This window comes from Rhinolophus ferrumequinum, chromosome 26 (genome assembly GCF_004115265.2).
Source record: "Rhinolophus ferrumequinum isolate MPI-CBG mRhiFer1 chromosome 26, mRhiFer1_v1.p, whole genome shotgun sequence".
NCBI classification, from domain to species: Eukaryota; Metazoa; Chordata; class Mammalia; order Chiroptera; family Rhinolophidae; genus Rhinolophus; species Rhinolophus ferrumequinum.
The window spans coordinates 5384324-5405828 of NC_046309.1; the positions used below are offsets into that span (position 1 = coordinate 5384324).

Genomic DNA, 21505 nt, shown 5'->3' on the forward strand with positions numbered 1-21505 from the left:
TCCGGGGATAAGGTTAGCCATACGGTAAAGGTGAAGCGATCTGGCGGATGTAAGTAAGGTTCCCAATCAGCTGACCGGAGTCAATCAAACAGGTAATCATCCTGGGTGGGCACGCCCCCATCAGGTGAGCCCTTCAAAGAGAGTCTGGAGGTCAGAGATCCGCTCACTGCCAGGCTGGGAGAGAGTCCTGGCCAGAACCTGGGAGCTGCCTCTATGAACTGGGACCAGCTAACAGCCCGCAATAAAACAGAGCCATCAGTCTTCAAACTGCAAGGAACTGAACTCTGTCAGCTATGGAAGGACGATGGAAAAGGGTCCCAGGCATCAGATGAAGGCACAGCCCTGCTAGCCCCTTCATTTCAGCCTGTGAGACCATGAGCAGTAGAGCAGCTCACGTGTGCCAGACGCTTGACCCTCGGACATTGGGAGGTAAGAAATCAGTGTTATGGAAAGCTGCGAAGAAAACGAAGACAACAGGGAAAGAACTGCTTTGCTTTGCTGGGGGCAGTGGGGGAGGCGTGGGGAACGTAGGTCCATGACACCTTCCAATTGAACCCAAGGGCACCTCCCCCAGTGACCCATTTTGCTGGCCTGCACTGCAGCGCTGAGACTTCTGAGAAGCATAATAATAAATAAAATGACATTACTGAGTACAAGTGTTAAGGGACTTGAGTTTCACGCTCCCATAAATATTAGATTAAAAAGGCATGAACAGCTTTTACCATTAAAGAGGATAATAGAATTTGATCAGCTAAATCCCAGGGCTTTATAAAGCACAGATTATGTAAACAAGCTTAATGGCTTTTTGATAAAACTACAAAACTCGTGCTAGAAAGAATGCGGGAGGTGTCCCTGATTTGGATTTTAAACTTCACACACTACAGCATAGATGCTTACTTAAATTTTTAAAAATTAAATATGAATGCAAAAAGAGTTATAAAGAATGTGAATTAGACAACAGGATATTAAGAAAAACATTGTTTTTGATTTAGGGATACGCAGTTAAGTTTCCAAGGATAATAGCCAGATCTAGCTTCATTTACTGTTTTATTAATCACTGGGCAGAAAGAACTAAATGAAGCTTTAAATATATAAGTTCAAGGTTTCTAGGAGGAGACGCTGGTAAATAGAAAAAAGAAGCTGAAATGTTAGAAAAATGTACAATTGAACAAGGTAGATGTTAGGCATATAGGATAGTATACATTCATTAAAAATATACTGGGAGTGCCAAAATAAATGTATACACATGACTTGTAGTCATCTTTTGTTATTGGTATATACTGAGCATTACAATTTTGATTCAGTTTTTTCCTTTCTTAAAATGTGTATACATTTTTGGGGCACCTTCTGTATACGTACAATACTAAATTTTCAGGGAGATGACAAAAATGGTGAAGGAAGGAGAGGATAACAAAGATCGCATTTTAAAATGTGCCCTCAGATCTAAAAAAGGAAGCCGGGCTCTGACTTGCACAGAATGATGAATTCTTTGACAAAGGATTCAGTGAATATTTCCTCTCCTCAATGTCAAGTGCACAGTCCATAAAGTGCTCTGTCATTTGGGGTGCCCCCTAAATTCCCAGGACTGTGGCTCTGAACTATAGTTAAAAGAATTGCGTAGCAGAGGAACGGCCTTATGAAAAAAATGAGGAGTGCCAATTTATGTCAAACGTGGCCAAGAAATGAGTAAATCCAAGCTTCTTGGAGGCAAGAGGATTTCGCCTCTAAATTGTTTGACTGTAAGTAGTGATATTTTCCTTTCATGTTCCATGGTAATAATTTTTTCCTTTTTTACTTTTATTTTTTTTTTTTTATGGAAGGCAGCATAGAGATCAACTCATTCAAATTCCTACACCTCAAGGAAACCGAGACTGAGAGACAGATTGACGTCTGGAAGGTCTGGAGGGGGTTTGGACAGTATCTGCCCACAGCACAACTCTGCCAGGCTGAATTCCAGGCCCTGAAGGCAACAGAGACTCCTGGCCTTTTCTCATCTGTCCCTGCTCTCCTGCGCCTCATCTCAGGGGGTTCTGCATGGCATTTCAACTCCTATCTCACTAACAACAGTCTGGTCGACTCCAGTTTCTAAAGACCCATCTCACCCCATCCTCTCCTTATCTGAGGGCCACCACCTTAAATCTCCGTTTCACCTCCTGGGCTTTCTGTCTTGTCTCCCTGCTTTGTGTCTGGGTCTCCTTTGGAGAGTCCTATTCCCTCCTGCCCGAGCCCTGCTTTAAAATTACAATATGGTCAACTGCCTGCTGTCCCCTGAGGATCAAGTTTCAACTGCTTTTCATCCAATGTGAAGCATTTTATAAGTTGATCTGTTTTTCTCTCCGTTTCTGGGCCTCATAACACCCACTTGTTCTTGAAGGCTCAGCTCATGGGAAGATCTTGCTGGTCCCTGAGTTCAGGGTAGCCGCCCGTTCCATGGGTCCCCAGAGTTGTCTGAGCAGGTCCTTCCTTGGTGGTTCATCATTTCTGGCCTTGCCACGCCCCCTACATCCCGCCTGCTGTGACTTGTCTAACTTTCGGTACCCTGCCTGCAGTATGTTTGCACTGACTCAGAGTCACTCTTCATCCCCCAAACCTTTTCATCATCCTCTAGGACCCAAGAAGTCACTTCAGCTTCTAAACGGGTGACCCCTTCTTCCCCCAAATGCTCTCAGTGACATTCTCCTACACACTTACAGACCCTGTCATCACCAAACACCTGATCTCTGTTGAGTTCCTATGAGCTCATTCTTCAGGTGTCTTTCCCCTGTTTCCATCATCCATTAAGTGATGTTATCATTTCTCATGTCTTTATATGCTAACAATCAGCACATTTATATCGCTAACCCAAACATCCTTCTGGGGGCTTATCCAACTACAAAATCTGCATCCCAATTTAGATGGCATATGGTGCCTCATAATCAACGAGGACAAAACTGAATTCTTGAAATTCCTCTAAATCTGTTCTTCCCTTAATTTTCCACATCTCCCAGATGGCACTGAGATCCACCTAGTTATTCAATCCAGATATTCAGGATGTAGTCTTGGTAACTGTCCTTAATCACGCTTCTCTAAACTGCCACCAATTCTGAGGATACCACCTTCAAAACAGACGAAAAATCCATCTCTTTCTTATCATTTAAACAGTTTCCATCCGGTCCATGGAAGTTCACCTCCTCCCTGGCCTCATACAGTTGCTTCAGAACTGGTCCCAGTACTCTCCCTGCTCTTGTTTATAGCACCCCACGTGGTAGTTTCATTCAGGACCTCTCACTCCCCAGCTTTGAAGCTCTCCATCGATTCCCACCCACGGCACTGAAAAATAATTGAACAAATGAAAACCAAACCTTTGTGCCTCACTGTCACCCTTGCTGCCTGTGCTGCTCTGGCCCTTGCCTCTCTTCCCACTTCATTTTAAGACCCTCCTTAGGCTCATTATGCTCCAGGCTTCAGGTCCTGGCAAGAAAACGATCTCTTTCATGCCTTGGGTGTTAACCTATAGGCCGCATTTCCCATCCTTGCCTTTTTGAGTGCCTTGTCTCTTTCTATAGTAATCCTTTATATTTTGGCTAAAATACTGTTGCCTTAGTGAGGCCTTTCCTAAATCCTCTATCCAAAATCAATTGCTCCTCACAATTCCGTTATTTTTCTTTATAGAAAAATTACTTACGTGTTTTCTTTTTAATGCTTGTTTTCCCTACTATTGTGATCATCGGGAAGGCATTTATCATATCCATTTATTCTCACAGGGCACAGTCCCTGGCACATAGTGAATGTACACATGAAAAGAACCCAGAAAAAGGACCCCAGAGGTATACTTGAATATTCTTCTTAGCTTCTACCCAAATTTATATCAGATATTAGCTGCCAGGAGGTCCCCTTTCTTAAAATTTTCCCTACGTCTATAAAGTGACAGACACATGCTCCTGCACTGAGAGACTGACCACAGCCAAGACATTGCTTCTTCCCCAGAGAAGATGTCTTGCTTCCATTTTTGAAATATGTAACATATGCAGCAGTGACAAACACCCCATCACATTTGGGTCCCTGGGAAATGGAATAGCTCTGTTCGTTCACAGAAATGCCATAAAATAAAGTGCGTGTACAATGTCTTGAGACATCGAGGGACACAGCAAGACGTCATAGACCCACTCATGCTGGCATGCCCTCCTCTGCTTCAACATATATCTCTTGGAAATGGAACAGCCCACGTCAAGCTGTGTGGTGCCATGCTCTGCTAATGATGCGCAGTTCATGCTCCTTCCAGAGAAGGAAGGGTTAATGGGTGGCAAGGGGCCAAAGAGTGCCTGCTGACCTCCAAGGGTCCCTGACGCTCTGATGTTCATAACTCTCCTGAGTGACAGAAGACACATATTCTCACTGTAAGGACTTGTTGTCCCTGCTCAGACTGTGCCTAGAGTTTGGGGGAAACTATGGTCATTCTCGTGAAGGGAGGAAGGGAGGAGGAGATCCGTGTTTCTGAGTGAAGGCTTCCATATACAGAGAGGTAACCTCTCCCGAAAGTAAGCCAGCCATTCATTTGCTGTGTTCCTCACATTCATTATGGTTGTATTCGTTATAGTTTTGTTGTGTTTTCTAATTCTCCTTTGAAATGCATACAGGAAAATAACTAAAGGAAATTCTTAATTGTCCCAGCCCGGGCAGGCTGCCCTGATTTCCCTAGAGGTTAATAATTTCCTTGAAACCAAAATCAAGATTCTTATAGGTTAAATCAAATTCTCATAGATTATACTTTACTTCAAGTAAGATTAAACTGAAAGTGAACAAGAACGTCGCTGAGTACACTGTCAGGTCCAACAACCAGCGAACTCTTAGATCATCAAGCTTTCTGGTAAGTGAATGCCTTCTCGGGGGCACACTCAGAGTTTTTGGTTTGCAAGGAAATTTTTGAGGCGACAGCTGCCATTGTACCATTTTCGCTGTACACTTTCCATCCTCTACTCATGCGCTCATCATTCTCCCTCCGGTTCTGTGCCACGCCTGGCTTCCGGCTGCTATTGGCAGTTCCCCGCAGGGGTCTGCTTGCCTCTGGCACGGTGTAGGGTTCTCAGTTCTAGTTGCACAACCCTATTCCGACTTCACACCTACTCAGTTTGCACAGGTAGACCCAACCAGTTTGTAGGGGAAAGCAAACAACAAAACCCAAAAAACTCCATAAGTGATTCTGAAGCATATCAAGATTTAAAAACCATTGGCCTCAAACATAACCGAATTTGAATCTTGTCTGAATGACATAAGCAAGTTATTAACTCAATGATCCTTAAAAAGTAATATTACCCTACTCTTGGTAACCTTTAAAGCTTACTGTGTGCCAGACAATATGCTAAGAACCAGACGCAGACTCTTATTTCATTCATATAATAACGCTACGAGGTAGGTATTACTATGAACCTATTTTATAGACAAACATACAGAGGCTTATTGAGTTTAATAAAGTTAATAAAGTGCCCAAGATTATACATCGGGTGATTCACGGAGCCAGGATACAAACCCACATTCTGAGTGAAGGATTTATCAGGACACCTGACACATGGCACACAGTCTGTGAGTCACCATCATCCGCAGGCTCATAAAATCACTGTTCTCATCAGATTCCTCAGGACCTCACAGCAACGGCTGACCTTCTCCTGCAGCCACTAAACACTGCCTGCCTCATACTCTCCTCCGGGATTCTGGAGGGTAAGATGTCACCGAGTGTCTGATGGAAAATGTGCTCCCCCGAGAGCTCTATATCCTACACAGAGCTGTGGAGTTTACAATAACCCACAGTCTCATTCCACGGTCCTGGAATTCAATAGGGTGTGAGGAAACACCAGGTTCTCTTCCCAAGTAGAAAACCTTAGATAATTTTCATGAAGGCTGCAGCGAAGTTTTGCTATTGTTAGAGAGGATTTCGGCATCCAGAAGGGGCTCGTTCTATAACTAAGAGGAACAGGGGGAGGTCTTGGGTGGTCTGTGAGCTTCCTCTAACAGTATGGACAATTGGGTGATGCTACACTTCTTCCATCTCGGCTACTCATGGAGGAGGCTTCGTGAGCCTTTTCTTTCTGTGGACTTCAACCTTGCTGTTTCACTTTCTGGGCTTTTCCCTACATGTCGATTTTTCTTTTTTTAATTGTTCTAGTCAGAAGGTAGGCTTTTCTAAAAAGTACTATTTTGGAAGGTATCATTGCTTTCAAAATATATTTCACCATTCATCTAATAATATTAAGCTTATTGCATGTTGTGATAAAAATACAGCACAGAAGACACAAACTTCAGTGGTACCACTTATTTTCTACACACAGAAGAGCAATGCTCATGAGACATAAATACGCTATAGTTACCTGTCATGTTGCAGTAAACTTTCAGAGGCCCCAGCGGTCCACTGCCATCAGGATCTATCCAGTAGTAATTGGACGTCTGGCCTAGGTGTTTGTAGGCTTCACAGGAAGGCTCATAGATAGCTGGAACAAAATATCTTATATGAGCACAGCACAAATAAATGGCTCCCCAGATAAATGCCCCAGCAACATATCAAACACTGGCAAACTGCTATTGAGAAGTGTGTCCTCTATGCTGGAATGAACATTCTTTTCTCTGTGTTTAAATTCATGATTTGGTTATTACTCTACAAGCATTTCTGACGTATAACAAACAAAGAGCAAGTGCCTACTATGACTTTATAGCTGGGAAAAAGTCTAAAACAATCAATATATTGTAAATAACTGTAATGTCTGTTGCATTGGGGCTCATGATCATTGAAAAAATATTTAATCTATAGTGCATAGATGTCATCTTCTCACTGTAAGGGATGTTGTTTTGAAAGCCCATCGGTATTGACTGCTTTGTTGGGCTATCAACTAAGAGACCAGAGAAAATCGCTGTCTGTCTCTCTGTTTGTTTTTGTCTGTCTCTCTGTGTCTGACACACTGACACACACACACACACACATACACACCTTTTTGCATAGATAATATAAATTTCCCTCAAATAGCATGAAATTTCTAATCTTCCTTTATATCAGGAAGAAGAAAAGAAAGGTCCCTGCTTCATTTTATTTGTTATAAGTGCTTTAACTATATCAAATCTAGTGTGTGAAGAAAGCTAGCATCAATATAATTAAATTATAGGTTATTTTTCATTGTTTTCCCCTTTGTTTCCATGCTCTTGACACCTTTTCTTCTCAGAGAGACTGCACCTGTTTTCAGCGATACGAAATGGACATTTACATGTCTGCTTTGTAGTTAGAACTCTAAAATATTGTGAAAGCTTTGTTTAAACAGCTCCACACTGACACGTACGATGAATGTGAAAGATCTCTTTACAAAACTAAGAACTATTTCTGGTAAGAATCTCTCTGATATAGGTATATGTAGTGGAGTCTTTTGGTAAAGTGCACTTGAGTTCACACGCCGAGGATCTATTGCTTGTTAAATTATGAAGTAGGAGGTCTGACTGGGACCTCCTTTTCTACCTTCCTCTTCCAGGTTCTCTGTGCCGCCGTTTGGCTTTCCATGGTTTCTTGTCTCTGAAGATGTTTGACCTTCAATGGCATTTCATTTAGACAACAACACTAAACTAAAACAATTCTAAAATCTTTGATTTATTTAATGCTTCTTTCCTCCCTCACTTCCTTTCTTGTGCAAATAGTGCCTGAGTACCTATGGTGTGTTGAGCAGTGGAGTAAGCAACACAAATACAACTGTGAACCGCATATATAAAAAGTGAAGACGAGGCACTACCTCCTAACTCATTTTCTTTCTTTCCTTTTTTTAAAATTAAAGTTTATTGGGGTGACAATGGTTAGTAAAGTTACATAGGTTTCACGTGTACAATTGTGTAATAATATATTGTTTATATAGCACATTGTGCATATGAGGCCAACATTACCCTGAAACTGAAACCCAGAAAAGATAACACAAAAAAAGTAAACTACAGACCAATATCTCTGATGAATACAGATGCAAAAATCCTAAATAAAATACTAGCAAATTGAATACAATGATACATTAAAAAGACTGTACATCACATCAAGTGGGGTTCATTCCAGGGGCACAAGAAGGGTTCAATATATGCAAATCAACCAATGTGATACATCACATAAACAAAATAAAGGATAAAAATCATATGATAATTCAGTAGATGCAGAAAAAGCATTTGACAGATACAACATCCATTTATGATTAAAGCACTTAATAAAATGGGTATAGAAGGAAAGTACCTCAACATAATAATGGCCACATACGACAAACCCTCAGCTAATATCATTCTTAATGATGAAAATCTGAAAGCTTTTCCTCTACAATCAGGAAGAAGATATTGATATCCCCTGTCACTATTGTTATTCAACATAGTGCTGCAAGTCCTAGCCAGAGCAATCAGGCAAGAGAAAGAAATAAGAGGCACCCAAACTGGGAATAAAGAAGTTAAATTGTCACTTTTTGCAGATGACATGATTCTTTGTATAGAAAACCCTAAAGACTCCACCATAAAACTATTAGAAACAATAAACAGATACAGTAAAGTTGCAGTATACAAAATCAATGTACAAAAATCCATTGTGTTCCTATATACTAACAATGCAGTTTCAGAAAAAGAAATAAAAAGAAACAAAAACAAAAACCAATTCCTTTTGCAATTGCAACAAAAGGAATAAAATACCAAGGAATAAACTTAAAGGATGTGAAGGACCTATACCCTGAAAACTATAAAACATTATAAAAAGAAATTGAAGAAGACACAAAGAAATGGAAAGATATTCCCTGTTCATGGATCAGAAGAAAGGGATTAGAAAGTACAAATTAGTAGCCATAATATTGCCATGGGAATATGAAAGACAATTTGGGGAATATACTCAATAATGTTGTAAAGATTTTGTAGGGTGTCAGATGGGTACATGTCTTATTATTATTAGGGAGACCACTTCAGGGACAGTGTTAGATGCCTGACCAATGCAGTGTACAACTGAAGCTGAATAATATTGAATGTCAACTATAATTCCATATATATATATATATATATATATATTCACGGGATGTGGAATACAGCATAGAGAATAGAGTAAATGGAACTGTACAATGTCAGAGGGGTAGGGGGTCGGGGGTGGGGAGTTATCACTTTGTGAGGGATGTAAATGTCTAACTATTACATTGTCTTGTACACCTGAAACTCATAAAAAAAAGAATCAACAGAGTTAAAATGGCCATATTACTCAAAGCAATATACAGATTTAATGCAGTCCCCATCAAAATCCCAATGGCATTTTTTAAAGAAATAGAACAAAAAAATCATCAGATTGTATGGAACCACAAAAGACCCCAAATAGCCAAAGCAATCCTAAGAAAAAAGAACAATGCTGGAGGTATCATACTCCCTGATTTCAATTTATACTACAAAGCGACAATCAAAACAGCATGGTATTGGCAGAAAAATAGACACACAGACCAATGGAAAAGGACTGAGAACCCAGAAATAAACCCACATATACATCGGCAGATAATTTTTGATGAAGGAGCCAAAAACATACAATGGAGAAAAGAAAGCCTCTTTAACAAATGGTGCTGGGAAAATTGGAAAGCCACGCACAAAAGAATGAAACTAGGCTGCTGTTACCACGTACCAAAATCAACTCAAAATGGACCAAAGACCTGAACATAAGACCTGAAACAATAAATTACATAGAAGAAAGCATATGTACTAAACTTATGAACCTTAGGTGCAGAGAGGATTTTATTAATTTGACCTCACAGGCAAGAGGAAGTAAAAGCAAAAATATCTGTATCAAACTAGAAAGCTTCTGCACAGCAAAAGAAACCATCAGCAAAACAAAGAGGCAACCAACCAAGTGGGAGAAGATATTTGCAAACAGTGCCTCCGACAAGGGGCTAGTATCCAAAGTATATAAAGAACTCATACAACTCAACAACAACAACAAAAAACAAATTAAAAAATGGGCAGAGGACCTGAACAAACACTTCTCCCCAAAAGACAAACGGCCAACAGATATGTGAAAAAATGCCCATCTTCACTAGCTACTAGGGAAATACAAATCATTTTCATTAAGTAATGAACGTTACCTGTCTAATGTCATGTTAGGTGCAATGGAAAACGGGAAAACACTAATGTAGTAGTTTTGTATGGCTGCTGTAATGAATAAGCAATACTTAGTAAATTGAAACAACACAAATTAGCTATCAATTTGTAGTAATGCTTTCACCTTTTTCATGACACCGGAAACTAATAAAAAAAAAAAAACAAACCCACAAATTTATCGTATCTTAACAGTTGTAGAGATCAGCACCTTGGACTGGGTTTCACTGGGTTAAATTGAAAGGTGTAGGTAGCGCTGTGTTCCTTTTGACAACTCTAGGGGAAAATCCATTTTTTTTCCGTGCCTTTTCCACTTTCCAGAGTCCACCTGCAATCCTTGGCTCATTGTCTCATTTCTCCATCTTCAATGGCAGCTGTGGCTGGTGAAGTCATTCTCCCACTCCAGCATTCGAATTCTCTGCTTTCACTGTCACCTCTCTGTTTTCAGGAGCCTTCTGATTACCTTAGGTCCGCCCAGATAACACAGACTAACATCATGTGAAGGCCCTTATTGTAAACATAAAGTCCCTGAGCCATATAAGGTAGCATATCACAGCCTCCACGGGTTAGGAACCTACAAATAGGCGTATGGCAGGGGTGGGTGAGGCATTATTCTGCCTATCACAGCTACATAAAAATACTACGACCGATAGATTTGAGAACACATTTTGTTAAACACCTAATGTACTCCCACTGTACATGAGATTAACAAAAGGAGTACTAAACAGAAGAACAAGGTCAAATGTTTGTACAGAACATGAAAGGTCCACATGGCCATGAAGTAGCCACAATATTGTTGTGTACGCTTCTCTGACCGTGGGTAGAAGCGTACACAACACGTGCTCTCTGCCCTCCCAGCCTCGACCGAGGACAACCAAGGAGACGTGGTGCCGTTGCTCAGTGCAGACAGGGCAGGGGCCTCTGAAGGATTGCACAGGCAGGGGAGAGCAGAGGGTTTAGGGGCAAAGATGTGCAACAGGCCTAAGGCATGCTGGGAAATCCAGCATCAAGTCAGGGCTGGGCAGAGTTCGGGCAGCAGGTAAAGGAGGAGCTATTCCCCAGGAGAGGTGAGCGCTCAAGAGTCTGGATTGCTGCAGAAAACGCAAACAGAGAGGGTGGGAAATGGCAACATATGTAGTGAGCAGGTTTGGGTGACCTTTTAAATGGAGGCATTACAAGGAAAGGAAGTAATATTGTAATAATTAGGGATGGTGTGAGACGGGTACTAGATTTATGGGGGTAATAGATGGGAGGGGTGGAGGAAGAGAGAAAAGTGAAGGGATTAAGAAGTACAGATTGGCAGTTACAACACAGTCAGGGGGATGCAAAGTAAAGCACAGGGAATACAGTCAATGATACGGTAATAAGTATGTACGGTGTCAGGTGGGTACGAGACAAACTGGGGGAGTCACTTCATAAATCATATAACTGTCTAACCACTATGCTGTACACATGAAATTAACACAAAATAATATTGAATGTCAACTGTAATTGAAAAATTAAAAAAGGAAGGGGAGCGTGAAGGGGAAAAAGTGGTCCAAATTTCCACGTATAAAACAAATAAGTCTTGGGCATGTAATAATATACAGCATAGGGAATATAGTCAATGATATTGTGACAGTGTGGTATGGGGACAGATGGCTGCTGGACTTATCATGGTGATCACTTCTTTAGGTCAGTAAATGTTGAATGACTATGGCGTACCCCTAAAGCTAATATAATATTATATGTTAGCTATATTTTAATAAACATCTTAGAAAAAAAATCTATAGCTCCCAAATAAAAGATGTTAAGGGCATAAAATGTGTGTGTGTGTGTGTGTGTGTGTGTGTGTGTAATATATCTCTTGGTAGCTGTATAAACAATAATTATAAAAAGTTACTATCCACTAGAAGGCTACTGCAAAGGCTACTAGAAGGGTTGTAGGAGGTATGATTAAGATATTGCATAAGAAAGATGTTAAGATATCGGGGCAGGCCCCTGGGAAGGGAGCAGGAAGCCCCGATCTGTAACTCTGTGCCATGGCTTCAATTTTCACATACACACTGATGATACAAAAAGGACATTGCTATGGGTTGAAAATGCATCCCCCCAAAAGATGCTGAAGTACTGAGCCCTGTACCTGTGACTGTGGCCTTATTTGGAAATAAGGTATTTGAAGATGATTCAGGTTAGATGAGGTCGTTAGGGTGAGCCCTGATCCACCCTGACTGTCACCCTTATAAAACAGGGAAATTTGGACACAGATGACTACCTGCAAAGGAAAGACAACACGGAGATGCAGGGACAAAGTGACTACAAGCTAGAGGATGCCTGAGGTTACAAGAAGCTGGTAGGAAAGGAGGGAACAGATTCTCCCTCACAGCCCTCAGAAGGACCAACCGCGCAGATACCTTGATTTCTGACATCTAGCCTCAAAACCGTAAGGCACTATGTCTCTGTTGTCGCCCTGTTTGTGGTACTTGGTACAGCAGCCCTGGGAAACTAACAGACACACAGCCGCCCACTCGCTGGGCCACTCTGTCCTTCCTGCTCCCTCTGAGCTTTCCCAGCGTTCTTACGGGCCATGTGGGGGAGGGCTCTCTGCCATTTTGTGCTCCTTGATTTTTAAGAGAGAAAGACCTTTCTGATAAAATAGTTCCTTCTGGCCACTTATGTACACGGTCTGACGAGGAGAGCTACAAAGTAACAGCTCTCTGAGCTTCGCTGATGCTGTGAGATGAGGAAGGCTCCCTTCGCCCACCCGTTCCCACTTGTCAGGCTTTGAGGGAGGAAATGACACATGAGGTACAAACATCCTTCAGTACCTGGTGAAGCTTTTGGTTCACGCAAGTAGCCAAGGCTGAAATGTGTTAGCAAATTAATTACAAGTCAAAAATGAACTCTTACATAATGGTTATCTTTGGAAGCTTTAAGTAATCTTTTCCTGACTACACAGAAAAGTTCACTTCCAATACTTTGATATAAAATTGGAAACAAACCTACAATAACTTTATAGATCATTTGCTAATAAATGCTGCAACATTGCATTTGGATATCAATAGTTTCCTGGTCTCTTATGTTGGAGGTGACCACGTACTTACTATAGACTTGCCGTAGGGACCAGGTGACAAGATGCTAAAAAGGGAGACTGTTTCCTGGAGACACTACCCTTGAATTAATAAAGAAGCCTTTACATGGCAAATGTGGATGCACACGAAAGAGCAAAATAGTAGTTCTCAGCTCTTGCAAAGGGCCTGGGGTACATCCGGTTGGTGGTACTGAAAATATGATGGTCTCTGGGACCCTCCTTATTCTGATCCCTCCTAATGACTGAGCCACCTTCTGCCCTTAATCCGTCTTTAAAAGACGAGTCTCTCCACTGGAAAGAGATCTTTCTCATCTGAAACTATGAAACTGACTTTCTGATCTCAATCAGGCCTTGGTGCTCTTGGTGGGAGAAACCAGTTTTCTCGGAATCTCAGTACTCCTGTCGAGGTAACGACTGAGGTACAGCTGATGGAAACTGAGAGGCAGCAGTGACCCTGAGACCTTCCCCTGTGAAAGCTCCCTAATTCTCGGGCCGTGCAATTATTTTTAATTAGCACAATATAAGCTTGATAATAGCTAAGTCCTCATTAACACTTGAATATTAACCTCCTATGTTCCCTGTCTCTTTGGATAATATTATTTTTAGGCTTGAATGCACGCCCTGAGTAAACTACTTTATTTCCCCTAGGACCTATTGTCTCATTATTGGCACACAGCAAGTGATGGTGGTAAACAGAGTGTGGGTTTCAAAACAGATATTCTGCACGCTACTATTCTGTCATGATCTCTCCATGAATGCAATTTCTATAGGAGATGTCATTTATCATCGAATGGGGTCTCTCACCTGTTCAAGTCTCAAAGGAAAAGGGTGATTTAGAAGAAAAAGAAGTTTTGATTTCCCATTAAAAAAAATAATAACAGCTTGTAGTTCTCTTATTTGAGAAGTTCTTCAACTTTTTTTTTTTTTTTTTGGAAATTTAGAGTAAAATCTGTATTTATTATTTCATTTCTACTCTCTCTCCTCCCCATTCCCAGCCCAACTCTGCCTTTGTTTGGCCCGTCTTTCCTAAGTCCCATCAGTCTTTACATCGGCTCCATGGCTCTACTTTACACGGGAATCCACACTTGCAAAGCCAGCCACAAAATGACAACTTCTTGTCTCCATGGCACCATGACTGTTATATCACTTGATGATGTCAACGTCCACGCTTGGTATTCTTTGAACCTCACTCCACAGGACATCGAATTGTTCTGCATTTCATGACTCAATCTGGACAAGCGCTACATGTATTTTCTTCATTATTACTGTCAGCTTATAGAAGACTACGAGGTGGGGAAAACACGCCTGTAAAACCAAATGGGCATACAAACACATGCCTCCCCATTTTAATAGGTCTCTACAATGGAGCTCAGCAACCCTAGGTACCTATGACTTGCTCAGGTCCTCCAGAGGTTGCCTATGTTGTCTCCTGCTCCGTCTACTTGATGCCTCATTGCTTTGTCTAATCTTCTCCCTCTCACTCTGTGTTTCATTAATTCAAGAATAAGAACATTGACTCGAGATGTGTTAGGGCCGATCTTCTCCCCATTCAATATAACGCTGAACTAAACAGACCCTTTTTCCTTTCCTATTTCAAATTAATTTATTTATTAATATCTACTGATGTGATAGTAGATCTAATGCTATGCTTTCTACTAGAAATTAGAAAAACAAAATGAATGAATCGTAGATTCAGGCTCCGCAGAGTTTGCTATCTAATACATGGGGGCAGACGTGTTGAGAGAGGAACTTCTGTCTGCTTGTCTAAGTGTTATAAGAGAGATACAAACAGAGTACTAGGAGACTTTGGATGAAGGATTAGTTAAATTGGCTTAGGACAGTCTGGAAAGACTTCATTTGTGAACTCGCTTCGAGCTGAGTTTTCAAGAATGGACAGGAGTTTTCCAGGAGGAGGAGAGGAAGACCTTTCCTTATCGCTCCTTCTCAAAGCCAGTCCTTAGAGAATGTAAGATCATTTTCTTCATTTTCCTTCTCGCTTTGCCCGTGGCTCCATCTTCTCTGTCTGTGAATCTGCACTGATCTCCTCTATTCCGGGTGATGAGAGAAAAGAAGGAAGTATACATGCTGCCCTCTAGTCTTAACCCTACCTGGGGAACTTCTTTATCACTTAACACCTTAACCTCCTCAAGCCAGAAAGTTACTGCTTCTGCCTCACTTTATGGAATGCCATTGGTCTACACTGCCTTCTACTACGTGCTCATTCTCTGGGATTTTAGGAGACGTGGTCACTGTGGGCCATCCTCTCGCTGAACTCATGCTGCTCTGGCTTCTGTGTCTCGCCATTGTCCACCTGCTCCCACCTCTCTGGCCACTCCTCTACTGTGTCCTGCTTAGGCAACTTCTCGGCCTGGTCTGTAGAGGGACCTGTTCTCTGCCACTTGTCCTCAGTGCTCTGTCTCTGCCATCTGCACTCATTGAAGACTGTTTACCAAGGAGAAGGCAGAGCCAGAGTTGGAACACAGGAATTCTGGCTAGAGTCCTCGCCCTTAAATTAGGCTGAACTGTTTGTATTAATCACATCGTGGAAACAGGCGTATTTGGTTCTTATTATTGAAGGGCAGTGTGGAGAAGAGTGAGAGGGTCTGTTTCACTGAGGAAAAGTCTCGTGAAGGAAGAATAGATTTTTATTGTTTATGTGCGGTATGTGTCAGTGCAGAAAAAAAACACCACAAAGGCAGAAATTTCTAGGGTTCAGGGAAGTTTATCTGTGGCCCTGGAAATAGGGCTTATATATTTTTATCTGTATTATATTTCAAGATTGCTTTCTGAAAGCCTGTAACAATTTCTTCTTTTACCAGGAATGGATGAGGGTATCCTTTTAACTTGTCCCCACTAACAGTAGGTATTTTTTGTCACTCTTATGGCAAGTGATTTTAGAAAAGAGGAAGAAGGTAAAAGAATGGAAAGAAAGAAAGTGGGGAGGAAACTTCCATATGAACCTCCATCACAGTAGGATGGAGTACGTGTCATTATCCTCAGAGGCAGAGCCAGGTTTTCTGGGGCCTGATGTTAATACATTTTGGGAGCTCTCTTTAAGAAAATTAATTTTCAAATCAAATGAAAATGTTGATATGAAAATGGGCAATAGGAATATGCTCGAAGGCATCCTGACACCAGGATGCCAGCAACAACTTGGACGATGTATGGAAACGATCACAGACCACATAAACAGAGTCACTAAAACCCAATTTGCTGTATCCCCAACTCAATCTACCCTCAGCCAGACACCAAAATTTCTTAGGCTACTCCAAAGCACCCCAACATGCAACGGGAGAAAGTTGGAGTGAAAAGGGACGGCGGCCTTGGATTGTTGCCGTTGCGATGTCTCATCTTTGTATGCTTTACATAAACTTATGACCATGAGAACGTATACTACTCAAGTGAGGGGCTCTGAAGCGTTGGGTCTAATTCCCTCTGACGAAGAAATGAAGGCTCAGAAAGGTGTTGTAATTTACCAAAGCCACACAGCTTGTCAGTGAGCGGACACCTGGATTTCAACAGGTGCTCTGCCTTTACAGGTTATGTTACCTCTGCTGGCCGGCACGACTCCTGCCGTCCTATCTGCTTTGGGGGTGCTATTTACCTTCGAAGAATTCAAAGGTCCCACTGAACAAATTCTTTGTTAAAAGAAGGAAAAAGCTATTTGTCTACTTGAAATGGTGACGTGTGTGGTATGTGGGAAAGCACTCTCAAATGATAAATGAAAGTTTAGATCATTAGACTATTATTACAGTGTTGGGCTGTAGCCATGGTGCCACAGAATTGTCATGAAACATCACATCTGTGGTAAGGCCATTTTCAAAATTAAGATATCTGTGGGGAAAACACACTTGATAGTCATTTTTTCACTCTTGGGATTTCAAGGCACAGATGGACTACAATTCCCTGAAATTCTGAAAAAGTTTTGTGAGGAGATGGTGTAATGGTCTCTCTCGATCATAAGCATGTCCATTATCTGGGCCCAGACTGTATTATCCGGCTCGATTTTTCTATTACTCAATCAGTTGCCGATGATTTCATCTAAATCGCTGGTGATTAAGTGAGATGACATCTATACAGCATCTAGCATTGTTTCATTTATTTCCCCTTGGCAAACACCGAAAGGCCAAACTCATTGTAATCATTAAACTCAATATGAGAAGGATAGAAAATATTCTTTGAAAAAGGTCTATGCATCCAAGATCAAATAGAAATACATCGAGTGTAACCAAAGTGGTGAGTAATTCATGCTCTGCTCACCTTACCTTACTGCGCACAATTGAAAACTGGCCATATTGATTTCTTGCCCAATATACAGTGAGACCTCATTTATCTGACATCATTTGGAGATGAGCTGTTCCAAGAACTATAGAATTTTGGAGCTTGAGGAGACCTTGGCATCATCTATTCTATCTCCTGCGTTGTAAATAATTATAATAATTGTAACAACAACAGCTATTTGAGTTCTTAGGAGCCATCATATTCTTTGCTGAGTGTACTGCATGCAATATGCCATCTGTTCTTCGTAGTAATCCCTGAGGTATATATTCTTTTCATTTTACAAATAAGGAAACTGAGGCTCAGAGAGATCAAAATAACTGAAGGCTACGAAGTTTGAAAGTAATGAAGCCAGGACTGAATTTGAGTCTGTGGACTCTGTTCTTAGCCACTGTTATCTTCCCAGCTCTGAGACGATGTCATACATCTTACCCAAAGTCACTCACTTATGTAGTGTCAATTACTGGGCCAGAACTTGGGTCTCCTTTCTGTTATCACATTCTCTCCACATCATACAAACCCTAACATAAATGAACTGATGAACCATTTTCCTTCCTTTAAGTACTAAAGCTCATTTTATCTTAAACATTTTCAGTGAAAATCATTCTAAAAGCTATTGCACACTTTTCTGCTTCCTTAATCATACTGCATTAAATATAATTGCTATTTCTTGCTGACTCAGATTTCATAATTACCCACATCAATCATCGGATTATGCCGTAACAACATGATATCCTCAGCAAATGATCCCAGGAAACTTTGTTTCGTTGACTTGTTGGTTTCCCCTTTTTACAAACTACGAATCCTTATTGTATTATTACTTGGGATGTCATGCTACTATTGTGCAAATTCTAACTGCACTTCTTATCCATACAGAAATAAAATAAAATAAGAAAACCAATACAGGCAGAATTGTCTATATTGGGTGTTTGAAAACCAAAACAAAACAAATGTGGCCTGTAGGTTAGAGGTATCTTTCTTCAAGAGTGATTTTTGCTGCCTGTAGGATAATGGGGAGGGAGCCAGGAGAGGGCAGAGAAAGGGCTGCAAAAGCAAAGGAATAGGACAAGTAAAGGCTCAGAGGGTGGAGTGTGGTGCTGGGGGAGGGGCAGAGTGGGGGATCCTGAAGGGGATTCAGAGTGACTGAGTCCAGAGTTCAAGATGATCAAATACGAGGAGTTGAGACTAGAATCAACGAGGGCGCAGTTCTTCAAAGAACTGTATCCCCAACTCAACCTCCCTTCAGCCAGACACTGTAACTGTGCTGTAACTTCAAGACATTGAGTCACCCTGTGACTAATGAGTATTGGAAGGAGTTTAAACAGCAGGATGAGATGATCAAGTTGTATTAAGAAGTCCCTTTGGCTATGAGATGAAGACCGGACGGAGAACGCGAGCAATGGAGTCAGAAAGACCAGTGATAAGGTCATGCATGGTTTTGATGGAGGATGTTCTCAGCAGAAATAAGAATTTTCATTTCTGTAATGAGACAGAAGGAGTGGACAATCCCTAAGACTTCTTCCAGCTCCACAACTCTGTAATTCAGTGATTCTGTGGCTTATGATTATTTCCTAAAACACGGTGAACGCTATGCAAAGAAAAGGGGGCGGGGGTTGACTTGATGTTAATCTCTACTTGATTGCAGCTGAAAGTTGGTATTGTTACTATATTGGAATCATAAAAGCAATTGTCGCTGGCTGTTCTGACATTTGATTTACTTTCCTGCTCTGTACAGATGTAAAGGTTATGATGACAGGGATAAAACACATCACAGTTCAGAGTTCCAGAATCTCAGTTTGTTTTGTCATCCAGTAATATTCTGAGATTGTTCTAGTGGCTTCTCAACAGGGTGCTAGCAAGTGGGCAGTGTTCTTATTAATCCTGAACTCTGGTGCCGAAATAGCCGGACTCTTGGCTGGCTCCCCCATTGGTGTGCTCTGTAAACTCGAGCACGTGACTTAACCTGCTGGGGCTCAGATCCCTTGTCTGTAGAATGGAGGTGGGAGTAGTTCCTCTCACAGAATTTTGTGAGAAGTGAACATTTAGAGAGCCTTTCACTTACTGAGCTTTATGTAATTACCAACTATTATTTTGTTAGTTATTATCGTCCCCAGGACCATTACTCTGGAAACAAAAAAGATGTAGAGTACTAAAGATACATAGGAATTCAGCTTACATTTTTTGGTAGGTCTATATATTTGTTTCTTTTAAGGAATTAGAAAACATATAGGCTTATCAATTCAGACCTAATTTATAGTCATCTTTTTCTTTTTTTTAATGAGGGTGCAGCTTATAGTGGCCCATGCGGGGATCGAACCAGCACCCTTGGTGTTATGAGCACCACGCTCTAACCAACTGACCGGCCGCCCCCAGGGTCATTCTTAAATAGAAGGGACATCCTAGGTAATCGAAAGTCAACATGAAACCCAAAGCTGACATCATTCAGCCTCCGTAGAAGCAGTTCTATTGAGATGCCGTTCACTGTCTTGGAAGAAAAACAGACTAGTTTTGGAGTTCTAATTGTTCCAAAGTTCTTACATTGACTTGAAATCAGAACCCTACATTTTACTGCATCATGGATCCTAATTCTTTCGTTTGGTAACTCAGAAAAAGCCACATACTCCTCCTCTCTCATGAAATGGTCTATTTTCAATTTAATTGCGTGATTCTTTGAAATCAGCGTAAGATTTAATTCTCATTAAAACATTAGGAGTCTTAACTGCTTTGACTCTCAGTTACTTGTAAGCAGGGCTAACCCTAAGTAAACCTACAAAGTAGTTCTCAGTTACCTCCTGTTACCCCATAATGCCACTCCAGGGCACTCCTCCACAGTTGGCGTATTTTCCTCCTAAACCATTCTTTCCTTCTTCCCAGGTGAATAGCCCTGACCCCTAAGAGATCTCCAGCTCTTCACTCATATTTGCCACCGAGGTAAGAGATCTGAGAAGCTAATTCACATCAGGATGTGAAAAGCCCCAGACACTTTTCCTTGGGCCTGTTTTCAAAGGCTGTATTAGGAAGGCAAAGTCCTCTTGCTCACCACTAGTACGAATCAGGCATTGGGGCACACAAATGAAGGGGGACGGCATTTATAGGCTAGGAACTTCCCAGCTACCCCAGAGCAAAAGCACACGACCAATGCACTTGGCAACGGCCTGTTAGGAGCTTTGAAAAGGCAACCTCAGGCTGACTGCTGGAGAGGGGAGGGAGTCTGGGGAGATTACCACCCACAAGAATGAAAATAAATCCATGAATGATCTGTCAGTCTGTTATCAATTCACCCGTTGAAAAGGAAGACAGAGATTCACGGAGGACAATTAAAGAAGGAAAAATACATTCCCTTCATTAACTGAAAAGCCTTTAGTTGATACAACTAACTAGGAAAAAGTAATTAAGCTGTCCAGGAAAAAACTGGCAAGGAGGTGACATCAGCCCTTTCCGCTGAGGACCAGTGAATTTGTTTTTAGTCCACTTTCCCCTGAAAATGTCAAAATACAGGTTTCTCTACGAAAACTTCAAAGATAGGGAGGCAATTTCTCTTTTAATGACTTACTAACATGGCCACTATCACTGCAGGACACAGTTGTAAATGATCTGAAAAAGATGTGCCCTTCAAATAATTGTCTGCAACGAGGAAACTGTCACTGGTCAATGAGCACATTTTATTCCGCATTCTTAAACCACCGCTTGACCTTTCGGCCACCTTGATTTTGATTTTCTTACGCTGATCATTGCTTTGTCTCTGTTGTCTTAAATTCGACTTCCATCATTTTGAGGAGATGTCTGTTGAAAGGTCTTACGGGGCTCGTGTAAATATTTGTCCAGAAAAATCAGAATCAAAACATAACCACTAACTCACTTCCCTGGGAAATTTATGAGAGGTCTACCAATGAACTTCTTGAAACTCAGATCAGAGGAAATAATGAAAGAAAGAAAAAACATATGCTAGAAATCTTTTGTTAGTATCTAGCATGTGCTACATGCAGTGTTTGGCACTCTGAGGAAAAGAGAATAAATTGTTACAAATTGTCTTTCCTGACCCCCAGGTTTTCAGAGCATCCATTTGCCAAT

General features: G+C 41.3%; 1 protein-coding gene across 1 annotated transcript in view; it reads right to left on the bottom strand.

The window, feature by feature from the left end:
- Positions 1 to 21505, bottom strand: part of CNTNAP2 (contactin associated protein 2) — a 1530550-nt gene that overhangs the window by 527871 nt on the left and 981174 nt on the right. Inside the window, exon 12 of the mRNA XM_033098968.1 lies at positions 6342 to 6461. Within this exon, the coding sequence (XP_032954859.1) occupies positions 6342 to 6461 (120 nt within the window). The remainder of the gene's footprint in view (positions 1 to 6341; positions 6462 to 21505) is intronic.